The sequence below is a fragment of the Notamacropus eugenii genome, chromosome 5 (assembly GCF_028372415.1).
Source record: "Notamacropus eugenii isolate mMacEug1 chromosome 5, mMacEug1.pri_v2, whole genome shotgun sequence".
Lineage (NCBI taxonomy): Eukaryota > Metazoa > Chordata > Mammalia > Diprotodontia > Macropodidae > Notamacropus > Notamacropus eugenii.
The window spans coordinates 372,996,376-373,010,295 of NC_092876.1; the positions used below are offsets into that span (position 1 = coordinate 372,996,376).

Sequence of the window (13,920 nt, forward strand, 5' to 3'; positions counted from 1 at the left end):
GTAGATGATCATACATGTGGCATGGCAGGTGATCACTCATGTTTGTCTGAACAAGAAACTTACTGCAGATAAGGCCAATATTTGTTGCTGAATTATTTCTTCTTCGTTACTGTCAACCCATGGAGGCACTGCTGCTTCTATAAGTTAAAAAAAAAATAGTCATGATGAGAAGTGAATTATACTGACTATATAAAATAACAAATGAGAAAAGTTTAATACCAAAAATCAAGTTAGTGTGTTCCATTTATAAACAACTTTAAATTTCATTAAATTGGCATTGTATCTACTGTATGTGAATCTGATGAAGAGAGGTTGAAAGAGCAGGAACTATTAGGAGTTTTGAGAAATGTGAACTAAACAAAAAAATAGCCAATGGAAGAAAAAACACTGAACTGAGCTAAAAAGAATTACAAGAATTAAACTTTTTTGGTTACATTTTGCCCTGGAGTACATGAGTACCAGAGCTCCCAGCTACCTGTGAGGGATACAGACTGATCCCAAACACACTCAATTTATCAATGACCCACCTCCCCCATCAAGTACTGTCTAGAAGATAATCTTTCTTTTCCTGCAATAAACAATAGCAGATATCTTCACTCAGGGCATTCAAGCAATTTAATCAATTTCAGTCTTACTGTAGCAAAATATGCTCTTAGTGGCAACTGGCCAAAATGTTAACTATAGGGTGGTGATTACTGCTTATTTAAAGTTTAAAATTGATAAATTTGCTATATTTTATACTGTCTTTCCTTGGTACAGAAATAAACTAGTTTTGATTTAGCACCACCAAGTGGTAAAATTGTGTGCTAAGCCACTTTATAAAAGAATACAAGAACCTAAACTATATTTACTATATATAGTATGAGGTTATAAAAGGACATCATAACTAGTCAAAATGAAGCTATTTCTAGGCAGAAAGGTGCCTAAAACTTTTGTATCCAAATTATATATGCCAAAAGGCAAAAGAAAACTAGAATAACTCTCTAACTTTTAAATAATCTTTTTCAATTTATCTAGAAAATACGGTTTTTAAAATAGAAAACTAATGTTATAATGAGTAATACATAATATCATACCTGACTTTTTTGTATGTTGTTCTTGCACAAATTTTTTTTGTTCCTTCTGAAAATCTCCTATAATTGTCTGTAAAATAATTTAAGTCATGTTATCTTGAAAATAGTCAAACTACACTTGACTAGATAAAAGCACACATAACATGAATTTTCAACCAAAAAAGTAGAGGAAAAAGTAAATTTTTCCCTCCTAAAACAGAATAAAAGGTACACAGTATTTTTTAAGCTTGAGAATAGTTTTTGAGAATTTTCTTCCCCCATGTATAAATAAAATTAGCTGAGTATTTCGTTTTTAACTAAAATATCACATTTCTATGCAACTTCTTAAAGAGTTTAAAAATCACTTCTCTTATGTTATCCCTATTAGATAGGCTATACAAGCATTACCATTTTATAGATGCAGAAACTGGACCTCTAATAGGTAAAATGACTATACAATATACCTAATAATTACTACAGCTCAATCTCAGACATAGGTCTTCTGACTTCAAACACTGTAACTTTAACTAAAATTCACCGATTCACATATGATATTGTGGGGGGGAAATCTCAGTATAAAACAAGATTCCTAAGTTTTAGACAATACCCTATGTGTTTCAAATAATATAAACAAATTTCCAATTTGGAATTGATTACAATGGGCTATGATTTCAAGTTAAGAAACATGTTATTTGATTATTCACCGGGATGAAAACAGTTTGGAAGCTGAAATACCATTAAACAACTATATTATACAATTTTAAATAAAAATTTAAACAAGTTGTAAAATGATGGTTGAAATTATTAAAGTGGATAATTTGTATTTTAAACAATTTTGCACAATTGAACCAAAAAAACCCAAGGATGTCAGCATTAAGCAAAATTATAAAATATTAGAATTATGTGGGATATTTTATTTTGGATTTAATTTAGATACTGGTTAATTTCATGGGATTCAACTTTCCAAAAATATTTTAAAAGTACCTTATCAATGATATCATCTATTTTCCCTTCTTCTACTGACTTCTTTATTGTTTGTGCTGTTTCAGCAACTGATTCGGTTATCTTTTTTGTAGCAGCAGTGGCAAAGTTAAATAGGTAATCTGCCAATGATAAAAAATAAGTAAGCTTTAGTCTGCTCTCCATTCAAGTACAATATTTACTAGATTAATAATGATTTTTCCTCTCAAAAGAAAACTTGCAAATATCTAAAATTCTGAGAGACATTGTTAATTAGGGAAGATACTTTGTATTTGCAAGGAACTACACTAGGCACTGGGAATATGAAGACAAAAATTAAATTTAATTAAAAATAGTCCTTGACTTTAAGAAACTTTTATTCTTCAGGAAGGATATAAAATGCATACAAATAAGTAAATACAAACTATGTGTGTGTGTGTGCATATGTATATGTGTGATGCTAATATCAGGATAGGTCTTTTTTAATAATCTGTGCTTTGAAGGGAGATAAGTTTCCCTGGAGACTGAGAGACAGGAGGGAATTTCAGACAGGAGGCTTCAAGTGCCAGGTTGAGGCACTTCTTTCTTCTCAAGGCAAATGAACCACTAAAGACTTTTGAGTATGTGTATAGTTGGAAGGGTGATGTTTAATATCTGTGTTGTAGGAGTATTAATTTGACAGGTGTGTGTATAGGATGAAATTACTTTTTAAGAACAATGAAGTTGTAGATAGGGAGGCCAACTAGGAGGCTTTTTACAAAAATCCAACTAAAAGATGCTGAGCGAAGAACCAGAATAGAGATTGCACAAACAAATAAAAGGGAACACGGAAACTCACTATAGTTCAGTTATTTTTGTTAGGGAGAGGGGAGGGATGTGCCTATTTAACATACGTATATCTCTACACATTACTTCCATTCTGCTAGTTTCTGATCTCATGAGTGTGAGCTCTCTATCTAGCAGAATGTAAACCATCCAGCCCTGTCCATTCACAGGCTGGTTCTCTTGCCATGCTGAAGCAGCTAGCTCAAACCTCTCTCAATTTCATTGTACTCTGTATGATAGTTACTTATGTACACTTCATATTTTTCTAATCACTCACTTTACACCTCTCTACTGGAAGGTATTTGTTACCCTATCAACTCTTTAGGATAAAGATTGTTCATTACAATTCATCAGAATTCAACTACTTTTTAAATATTATCAATGTCACCATACATACTCTCTGTTGACTTTTTCATTATGCATCAATTCATGTCTATCTGAATGACACATTTATTATTTTTTACAGTACAATATTTCATTACATTCGTATGTCAAATTTTGTTTTGCCATTCCCTAATCAGTGGGTAACCATCTTGTTTAAAAGAGAGCTACAACGAATATTGTTATATAAAGTCTTTTCCTTCTGTATCAGACCTTCTTGGAGAATTTGTCCAATAGCTGGATCCCTGGATTAAAGGCTCTGAGACAGTTTAGTGACTTTTCATTACACCGTCCTTTTTTTTTTTCCAGAATGGGTCCACCAACAAAACTGGTGTGTCTATCTTCCCACAGCCCTTCCAATATTGACTGTTTCTACCTTTTGATGATCTTTTGTCAATTTAAAGTACATAAAGTAAATACTCAGTTGTTTTAATCTTCACTTCTACTGTATTTCATATAAACTCTGAGGATATTCATTACAACTGTTTTCCTCCCCCCCACCCCCACCCCCTTTTCTTCTGAGGGAGAAGGCTGCTAGGAGACTGGGTCTCCCTTATCTCTCCTAAGCTAGAAGTGCAATGGCCATTCATAGGCCAGATCCCACTGCTGATTAGTTCACCATATTGAAGCTCAGAACTGAGTTCAAGTCATTGAATCAGCCTCAGTCTCCTTAGCAACAGGGTTATTGACAGTGTGTGTCATCACATCAATCTAACTCTCACTGTCATGGATAAATCTCAGGGTTCTAAAGGCACTGATGGGGGGGAGAAGTAGGTCCCAGGATGGTTCTAATGCCATCACTTGTGCTCCCATTGGCATGTTTCCACCTAAAATTACTTAGGAAATGATATTTACTAAGGTGCCATAACAAAAAAAAGAAATTGGTACAATCCACTCCCCTTCCCACAGTGGTTTGTGATATGTTCTCCCACAAACTCTACACTGAGTCCAGGGAAAAGGGGCTTCAAGCCTGGGAGCACACGTAGCAAAGGAGTACTCATAGCTCTTGGCTGCTGAAGTCTTTTTTCCTTTTTATGTGGCAAAGGGGCACCAACAGCTCTTGATTGTTAGAAATCCATTTCCCTGCTTTGGATGTGTTCAAGATGTTTCTCTTAAGCATGATTTAGTTTCTTGCTAGGTTTTCTGTACAGCCTTTAGCCTGGTCTATCCTTAGTTCTGGATGCAGGTACTGCTATCAGCCCTTCCAGGGATGTAGCTAGACCACCAATGGAAAGATGGGAGGTCTAACATTCCATGATCCTTCAAAATTCTCAAGGTCTTCCTAAACGTGGAAGAGATTCAGGGAAGGAGATCTGTCTAAGGCTTCACATTCCTTCCCAGACATTTCTTCCTCAGGAGTGTGCAGGAAAATCACATTTGCTCTAATTTCTGGATATCAATCTCTTTTCAACTTGCTTGTTAATAACTTACAGATGATCCTGGTGTGTTTTCTGAGTCTATCTGAGCATCATTGTTGTACATTATCATTCCAGTTTGCAGGCGTTTTAGCACTTCATTATCCTATGAGTGGTTGAATATTATTTAGTTAAGGTGTGTAATGGTTGAAGTGGGTTGGGGATGTTTCTGCCCACTCTTACATTATTATCAGTGATTTAAAATGCTCATAGTACTTTCATAGGCAGTTGTGAGAGAACTTTTTAAACTAAACATTTATATAAATGCAAGTCTTTATCATCATCATTTTAATGTCCTTGTGGGCAAGGACTGCATCCTATTTACATTTTTCTCTCTTCTGAGACCTGGGATAGTATATGGTGTATAAGTCCTTAACACTTGCTGACATACAAAATTTTCTAAAAGTGGAAATGGTTTTTCCTTCTACAAGAGATATCACTGAGTAGTAAGTACTACTCACCAGCAAGAAAGGCAAGAAGCAAATCAGCACAGGGTTTCTCTCTCTCTTTCTCTCTTTTTTTTTTTTTTTTTTTTTTTTACAAATAATTCTTTTATAAGCTGGGAAATGTCTATATAGTTATCTAATTCCATCACAAAATTAAAAAAAAAACAAATTACCACATCATAAATTACATTATCAGCCCAATATTACAAAGATTTTATTGAAAACATGCATAAGTTTTAAAAGATAAAAGAAAATATTAATGGAAGTGATTGTTCAGTACCTCCAAGAAAGGTAGCTAAGCAAGGAGACATTTAGTTTCAGTTGGAAAACCCTGTTCATCAGAGATAGAGTATTTCTATATACTATATACATACAATCACTTATGATCTTTTCTTCTATTTACTTTCTTTGGTTCCAAATTACTCTAAATATTCTAAATACTTTTGTTGTTGATTGAAGTTATTTTTAAAAAGTAATTTACAGAGAGATAACAGCCAAGTTATCCTTGATCTTTCTACAGGTTTATGTAGACAGAGATGAAGGTCTAACTTTCTAAAAGTGCAGAGTTCAACAGATTTACAGTATAAATCTAGGAAAGGAAGAAGATCCTGGGATAAATTTTAAAAAGTGAGAGACAGACAACAAAAACAACCAAAACTTTTGAAAGTTGTGACCATAAATTTCTGAATATAAGAAATGAGATGAGCTATAATGAATACATACTGAGTGCATATTAAATATATATTTAAGAACATGATTCTAAACATAAAATTAAAAGAATATGTACTTTTATAGAAAACTGATCAAACTAAGTTTGTTTACTATAAATTATAAAGCACTGAACACAGATAAAGGTCGTTTTAAAATTTACTGCAGTATAACTACTTTCATCATCTCCTAGTGTAAAGAGCTACAAAAAAGTTATATTGCAGCAATTCTTGGAACTCCATAATCTCAGAAGAATCAAAATTGTGAGTGACCAAAAGGGCAATGAAGAAATGTATCCACAAGTTGGAATTATGTAGACTGTAGCAGATTCCTAATTTTGTGCACATGAAATACCATTAAAAAAAAATCATCCAAAAAAGGCAAAATAGGAAATGAGGAGGGTCAAGGATAACAGATGAACAGCCCAAGTGCTAGGCTGTTCTTCGAAATGTTTAAAAAAAAGACCTAGTTATTGTGTCCACTGTACTGGAGAGCACCAACATGCTGGAACATTTAGGGGATGTATACAAAAGAATGAACAAATAAGCATTATCAAACACATACTAGGTGCAAAATTTTGGACTAAATGATGGAGATGGATTAAAAAAAGAAAAGCAGACAGTTCTTGATTTCAAAGAGCTTGAGTTCTAATGAGGGATGACAATACATATAGAAAGTTTTCTGCTACACATCAGATGGAAAGGTCCTATGCTCCTTAGGGTACAGATCTTAGGATCTGCATATGGTAATGCAACTTCTTTAATGTCAACTGCACTGATAAAACCTTGCCCATTTCTGACTATGACCACTCTCCAATGCCAAAGACTTCAGTGATGAAAACCTTCCTTTACAGTTCTTTGGTAGCTTCTGAGTAGTAGTTCTTTAGTGGTTGCTGAGAAGGCCCTGGGGGCTACAGCACCTGCAAAAGAAACTGCCAGGCCACTTCTCTTCATAGGCTGCTTCCCTGGAAGATGACTGAGGCGGCTAGGTTACAGTTATGCAGGACAAAAAGGCATGGATGAACTTTGATCTACACCAACGGAAGAAGTGTCCACCGGAACTCAGATCATACCTACTTTTGTTGGGATTATCATTTTGTACTTTGGATAAGAGATTCCTTCCACTTATACTTGTTTTAATCCAGTCTCACAGATATGGCTACTAAAAGCCCCATTCAAAATGGCCCTTTTCTTCACTGATTAAGATGATCACAATTTGGTAGTGTCAAGACATAGCAAATGGATTAAAGTTATTGCTTATATTTTTAAAATTATTAATTTTGATGGATTCTAGTTGTTTAATATTGTATACATTTTAGATTTGCGCTTAAAGCTAGAGTCTATTCCATATAATTAAGGAATTGGACTGGGACTCCTCTAGAATAAATATTTCTTTAGGATAGGGAACTCCCAGCAAGAACACCTTTTCCATCAATGCAGACTGGCAACTGCATGGGAGCTCTGCAATGTGAAGTGACTTGCCCAGTGTCACATTACCAGTCTATTTTGGTCAATGGTAAGACCTGAACCTGAGTCTCCCTGACTTCTACACTGGATATCTATCCTCTATGCTATGCTGTATTTAATACGTTTGTTAGTTTGCTCTGAATTTTACAACAAATCAAATTTCAGTGTAGTGTTTAACTCTTTGTCTCCACTTATAAAGCCACAACTCTGGTTCAGGTCCTTGAAGTGGCTTCCCTGCCCCCAGGTCCTTCCTATTGCAAACTAACCTCCACTCAGCTGCCAATCTGATTTTTCTAAAGCACAGATGTGATCTTATTATCCTTCTGCTCAATGAGCTCCAGTGGTTATTACTTCTGAGATGAAATATAAAGTCTTCTATATGGCATTTAAAACTTTTAGTTACCTGGCCTTTCCAGTTTTCTTAAACTTTGGCCTCTTCAAGGACTCTATGATGTAGCTAGACTGGACTACTTGTTCTTCTACCGTGACACTCTACCTCTTATCTTTCTGCCTTCCCAGTGGCTAGCCCCAGGGAAAGCTCTGCCTCCTCACCACTTTTCTAGTTTCCCTGGCTAGACTGAGCTCAAGCCCACTTTCTGCAGAAAGCCTTTCTTGTGCACTAAGGTGCCAGTGCCTTCTGTTTCAGGTTACTTTCCAGTCATCTACTCTGTATATATCTTGCATATAACTACTTATCTGTATGTTTTTCATCTCCATTAGACCCTGAGCTCCTTGATCGCAGGAACTTTTTTTGGCTTTTCTTTGTATCCCCAGCTCTTTGCACAGTTTTTAATATAAAATAAAGGCTTAATAAATGTTTACTGACTGAATTAAATTCTCAAGTACTGGAAATATAAATCAAAGCTAATACCTAATAGGGTGATAAAACTGGAAACGAACTTTTATTTAACTTATATAAAGGCCAGTGTCAGGAAAGCTTGTTAAGTTTCACATACACTGACTGTGTGTCCCTGGACAAGTCACTTGACCTCTAAGTACTACAGACAGCTCTCAGAAGATTATAGTGCAGAAGATGTGTTCATTTGCATTGGTAGAGTATAGACTGGGTCCTTTTTCTTATTGCTAAGTACTGCTCATGAGACTGTCTGACAAAAACAATTATGGGCAACCTATATCAATGGAATTATAAATTAGGTACAAATACCTACTATATGTTAAAACACAAAGATTTTAAAACATTTAAGGTCTAGTGGAGGGAATAAAATATACAAGAGGAATCATTTTTATTTCTCCTATAAAACTATATTGCCTAAAATGTTATAAGTATTGAACATCTGACTGGCAGATATCTTGTTTCTCTAACTAATCTGAGGTGCTCCCTAAGCACATCTGTTACATCTCTTGTACATCTTTTACAACTCTCCGGTCTACTTAAGGATCAGGTGCTTAAGAAAGAATTGCTGAAAGAATCTTCATAACACATAAAATGTAAAAGGAGTAAAGCTCATTAGAGCTAGTAATTAAAATGTAAGTATATAATAGTTCCTTTAGTCTATCGGTTATGTCTTCATACCAGGGCAGCAAGTTCTACTCATTTTAATCAATGAAGAAAAAGGCCGTATGGTCATTTAAAACATGAACACTCCAGCATAGCTTTGACAATTGAACCACCAGAATAAGGCAGTCAGGAGCAAACAGCATGTTTACGTCCAGCCGAACCACTGTCGTTTATTATTTTATCAGTCTCAAGAGCAATGCTTAGCCGTAGAAAAGATATGAGGACTCAAGATTACTTTTATTCCTAGTTGCAGACAATACCACAAGAAAATATGATTAACTGAAGCACAGGTCATCAATAAACAAGAAAAATTCACCACTATCTACTCCACAAAGCTCTTGTTAACATATCTCCATCCAGAACTACAGAGGTGTAAAATAATGTGGAAAAACCCATTGAATTTCAGCAAAGCAGTACTCAGCCCTTATTTCCCCAGATCTCTGCAACAAAAAAGTCTATGTTATAAAAGACAATGGAAGTCTAGAAAGTAGTTCATTATTATCAAAGCATAAAAAACATTGCAGATACATTCACTTGTAACAATGAAGGGTCTTTTAATATTTTACAGAAATAAACACTAGACTGTAAGAGAACACTGCACTCACGAAACTGCTTTTTAGAAGTGGATTTCAAGGTCTTTTTAATGACCTACTGAACCTGTCTGGCTTTCGAAAGACTTTCTTAATATAGTTCCAGTGTCCTGTAAAACACAAGCCTGTACTTTTACCTGAGCTCGATGGCCCCCTTCTATTCACCTATCTTTTTCCACAGCCGTCCAACCCAAACTCTCCGATCAAGTCAGATGCAGGTCACCTGTCCTAGGTGATTCCGCCCCCCCCCCCCCATACGCTTTCACCACCCTCAGGCTGGGAAACCCCTCTCCTCCCAACTTGGACCACGCTCTCTCCGCATCCTTCAAGGCTACACTTTCTCCCACTACCCCGGGGCAGTGACCTTTCTACTCTGCCACCAAGGATTCAGTATCACAGCTAGTTTCATAAACGTTCACGTCTCCGGAGGCCGGCCCGGGGTCTTCAGCATCAAAGGCGCTCCAACAGTGAACAAGTTCGAAGCCAAATCCGCCCCAGCGGGCACGGGGGAGGCTGGGGAGAGCCGGCCGTCCTCCCCTCTGGGGTCTGGCGTCCGCTGCTCCAAGTCCCGCCCCCAGGAGGGACACCCCCCTCCCCTTCTGCACACTGGGGACACAGTAGGTGCTTAATAAATGCTTATTTTTCTTCCTGCCTTTCTATTCTTTCTTTCTTTTTTCTCTCCTCCCTCCCTTCCGCTCGCGGTAGGGACGTGGCCCGGGCTCTGAAAGGGGGGAGTGGCACCGACGAATCCCGCTGGGCGGTGACGGAGAGGAGGCGGCCCCGCCCCGCCCCCATCGGCCCGACCTCCCTCCTCTCCCTCTCCCACCCCCGCCCCGCTCCCCCGGCCCTCGGGGATGCTCACTGCCGAGGCCTTTGGCCTGGTGGAGAAGAGGCTCCTCGTCTCCTTCCCGCGGCTCCCCCGCCTGCAGCTCGGGCTCATTCTCTGCAGCCGCCGCCTCTTCGGGGCTCCCCCCGGCCGGGGGTTCACCCCCTGTCGACGCCTGTTCCAAGCCAAACCAGCTGCCCAGACCCCGCAACATCCCGCCTGCCCGGCTGTGAGCCCGGTCACCACGGTGCGGTAGCAGCTGCTGCCGCCGCCGCCAGCGCCTCCAAATTCAAGTCGCCAGTTTTCCGAGTACGCCGGAAGCCGTTCAGACTCAAATCACTTGAGCGGCCGATCTAGCCGTCCCCGCTCCTCTATGGTCGCAGCTCGCATTTGCGTCACTTCCGGCGTGGCCCGCGTTCCGGCGTTCTCTTCGGGCTGGCTTGAGGATTGGTCGACGTCAATAAACTTTACTCCAGAACTTAGGCTTGGAGGCAGGAGTGACCTCCCACGACCGCGTCCTTGGCCACGCCCGAGCTCTGTCACCAAGGAGCTGTCGGAACCCAAACACGCGTAGTCTACTGGGCGGAGACAAGAGAAACCACAATTAGGTACCGAGAGGTCCAAACAGCGTGCTAAGATTTGAGAAAGAAAGAAAGAAAGCCTCAGTTCACCTGCCTTCCACTTGAGCGACACTTGTCAGGAATGGTAATGATTACAGTAAGGATAATGTTTAAATAGCGTTTCCTGTCCGTGCCCCAGGCCCTGGTTAAGCGCTTTACAGTTAAGAACCACCAACATCGCGCCCCACGTGCTGGGCCCCGTATTAAGCCTTTGCGCTTTCCATCTCATTTCATCCTCACGACCCACCTGACAGGTAGGTACTGTCGTTATCCCCATTTTGCAGAGGATGCAACTGAGGCACACAGGTGCAGTGATTGCTCCCAGGGTCGTGTAGCTGGTAAGTGGGGTCCAGTGTGAACTCAGGCCGAGCACTGCAGTCTACTGCACCCCCTCCTGTATTCAGCAGCTGGAAAAGGAGGCCAGCCAGGTAGCAAAAGTGAAGAATAACTGCAGATGGACAGTCTGTGTTCCTTCAGAACACGCATTGTCAAAAGACCTCCTTTGGAAGAATTAGGGAAGCAGGAGTGTCTCAAAGACTGAGAGATAAAGGTATCTTTTTGATTCCATTTGAATCCTCTGGCAGTCTGAAGAAGCCTATGGACCCTCTTTTTGGAATAATGTTTTTAAATACATGAAATAAATACCTAGGAAACCAATTACATGGAAATAAAGATGTAATTTTCCCCCTCTATTGAAGTTTATGCACACCTTGAAATCAATGCATGGGCTCCTTAGAAGTCCATGGAATACAGGTTCAGAACCCTTATGATACAGGGAGTAGCCACATTGAAAAAATCTAAGATCCATCCTTTTTGTCAAAGAGATTTGGAAATCCCTGATCAAATTGGGGAATTGTCAAAAAAGAAACTGAGAGCAGAATGTGTTCTTTAAAAAATCTGGTAATATAAGAGAGAAGGTTATTTTTTGCTTCTAATCAAGCTAAATAAATTTCTTGGTTAATCCAATGGAATTATAAAGTTAAAGCAATTGATGGTTCAGGAGGAATTTATGATTGCCCAAGTTGCTAACTCTAAGATAAAATATTCAAGGGAGCCTTTTGCAGTATTTCTTTTCTGTCTGTCACTCCATCAAAGAAGCTACTAGAATAAGACTTTAAGTGACAATCACTGGGGCTTTCCTTGAATGGGTAACAGTAAGGCCAAACCCAAATCTTTGTGGCCCATAGTTCAGTTCCTCTGAGAATTAGTAAAAATAGCAATTGTTTCTGTTCCAGCCAGAAACTATGGAGGTTTTCTTCCCCTCCCAGACTGATATCTTTGTGAGGATAAATTGGGCCATCTTTTGCCTCAATTCTTACCTAGCCCTTAGTTGGTGAATGGGTATAGCCTCAGACAAACTGAGACCTGGGAAACACCTAAATTTAGAGGTGAAGTGGCCAAGGTCACCCACTTCATCCTGGACTTCAGTGACTCTGAAGGAGAAAGTGAGGCTGATGACTGCCCAGCTCTGCCTCACTTCAATCCAATTCACTTGGAAGTCAAGGACATCACCCTTGTGATGTCATTGGTCCTCTTCTAGAATGAAGGACAGATGGCAACAACCACTCTGTCAGCAATGGTTTCTTGTATTAGAAGCATATGGCTATAGGAGATGCTTGCTTTATACTCAGCTGGAGAGGAGAATTCAAAGACTTTGCACTTTGAACACCATCTTTTTATGTTGACATTCAGAGACTGTTGCCTGGAACAGGGGCCCTGTTGTTCAGACTTTGGCAGGCCTCAGAGCCAAAACACCAAGGGGATTGAAGTAGGGATATTTCTCTCTGGTCCTAAGGTAAAGGTTCTTGTTCTTTTTGAAGGGGCCATACAAAGCTCCAACTAAAGATTTTAGTTTAGTCAGAAGCTGGAGGCTGCAGGACTATATCCAACCAGTAATGTGCCCAGCAGAAAGCAGTTTCAAGTGTCATAACAAGAAACAAGGCAGGGACATCACAAGAGGCCATCAGGAGCCCTGCAATTTTGGAGTTGAGTTGTCCAATTTCATATCTTCCTCGTGTTTGGTTCCCCTTACGCTCAATCTCTGTATTTGCTGACTTTTCAGTAGGGGAATAAGTGCCCTAAGTTTTAGGGAAAATGTTTTAAAATAAATCCTCTCACTATGATCCAATAAAATCCTTTTGCTCCAAGCTGTGTCTGCTGGCTTCCTGTTGAAAGGTAAATATGTCAGTTGGGACTTGTAAGTTATGTTTTAGGATCGCAGACCAAAAGAGTAACTTGAACCTGGACTAGTCATCATCTCTGGGAATCACCCTGTGAGTTGGAGTTGGGGTTTAACTCAAAGGGATCTTATGTATTGAAGTAGTAGATATTTGAGAACAAAAGCATGATATCTCACGTTTTGTCATATGAGCATTTTAATGATCCTTCATATTATTTAATGGATAGGCAGAAGTGGCTTCCATTCCTACATATCTCCATTTGTTTTCTAAGGCATCAGACACTGTACCCCATTTGATGAGGCCTGTGTTTCCTAGACTCCTTTCCTGATTTCTGCACCACAGAAGACATATAAATGGTAAACAAGAAAGCTTCTGAAAGAAGGATGGAGCCATTTAATGTAGGATTGATCTTTATATTTCTTTTGAATACCCCCTCAACCCAAGCCCAGTTATTAGATCTCATGAATATAATAAGCATTCATTTGTGTAATGAATCAATGGAAAACATCCCCCATCCCCCATAACCTATGGCCAAACTACTCTGTAGTATTTAATCTTGTCTACCATTTTGGGGGTCTGGACAGCTACCTGGAGAAATGGATAGAGCTCCTGGCCTAAAATCAGGAATACCTGAGTTCAGAGAGGCCTCAGACACTTACTAGCTTTGTGACCCTGGGCAAGTCGCTTAATCCTGTTTGCCTCAGTTGCCTCATTTTAAAAATGAATGCAACACCATTCCTGCATTTTTGCCAAGAAAACCCCAAGTGGGGTCAGAGATAGACATAACTGAACAACAGAAAAAAAAAACAACCCTTTTTTGCATGCCTTTTGATAATGACAAAAATTATAATTTTGTTTGTTTGTTTGTTTACCTCTCCTCTGAAACATTTTCTAGACTAAAAGCCTTCTATCATTCCTCACATTTTCTTAGA

The 13,920-nt window shown here is 39.0% G+C and overlaps 2 protein-coding genes across 14 annotated transcripts in view; one reads left to right on the forward strand and one right to left on the reverse strand.

Moving 5' to 3' along the window:
* The window catches only part of SYAP1 (synapse associated protein 1), a 28,370-nt gene extending 17,968 nt beyond the window's left edge, over positions 1-10,402 (reverse strand). For both annotated transcript variants that reach the window (XM_072614276.1, XM_072614275.1), the window contains exons 1-4: positions 10,225-10,402; positions 2,037-2,155; positions 1,077-1,143; positions 64-137 (exon numbers count right to left, since the gene is read on the reverse strand). In XM_072614276.1, the coding sequence (XP_072470377.1) occupies positions 64-137; positions 1,077-1,143; positions 2,037-2,155; positions 10,225-10,402 (438 nt within the window). The remainder of the gene's footprint in view (positions 1-63; positions 138-1,076; positions 1,144-2,036; positions 2,156-10,224) is intronic.
* A 255-nt stretch (positions 10,403-10,657) lies between these two features.
* Positions 10,658-13,920, forward strand: part of CTPS2 (CTP synthase 2) — a 147,458-nt gene continuing 144,195 nt past the window's right edge. For 6 of the 12 annotated variants that reach the window (XR_011968056.1, XR_011968055.1, XR_011968054.1 and 3 more), the window contains exon 1: positions 10,756-10,893. The gene's annotated coding sequence lies outside the window, so the exon portion shown is untranslated. Of the gene's footprint in view, positions 11,063-13,259; positions 13,387-13,920 lie in introns of all 12 variants that reach the window. The other 6 variants (XR_011968057.1, XM_072614255.1, XM_072614263.1 and 3 more) reach the window with 4 other exon arrangements.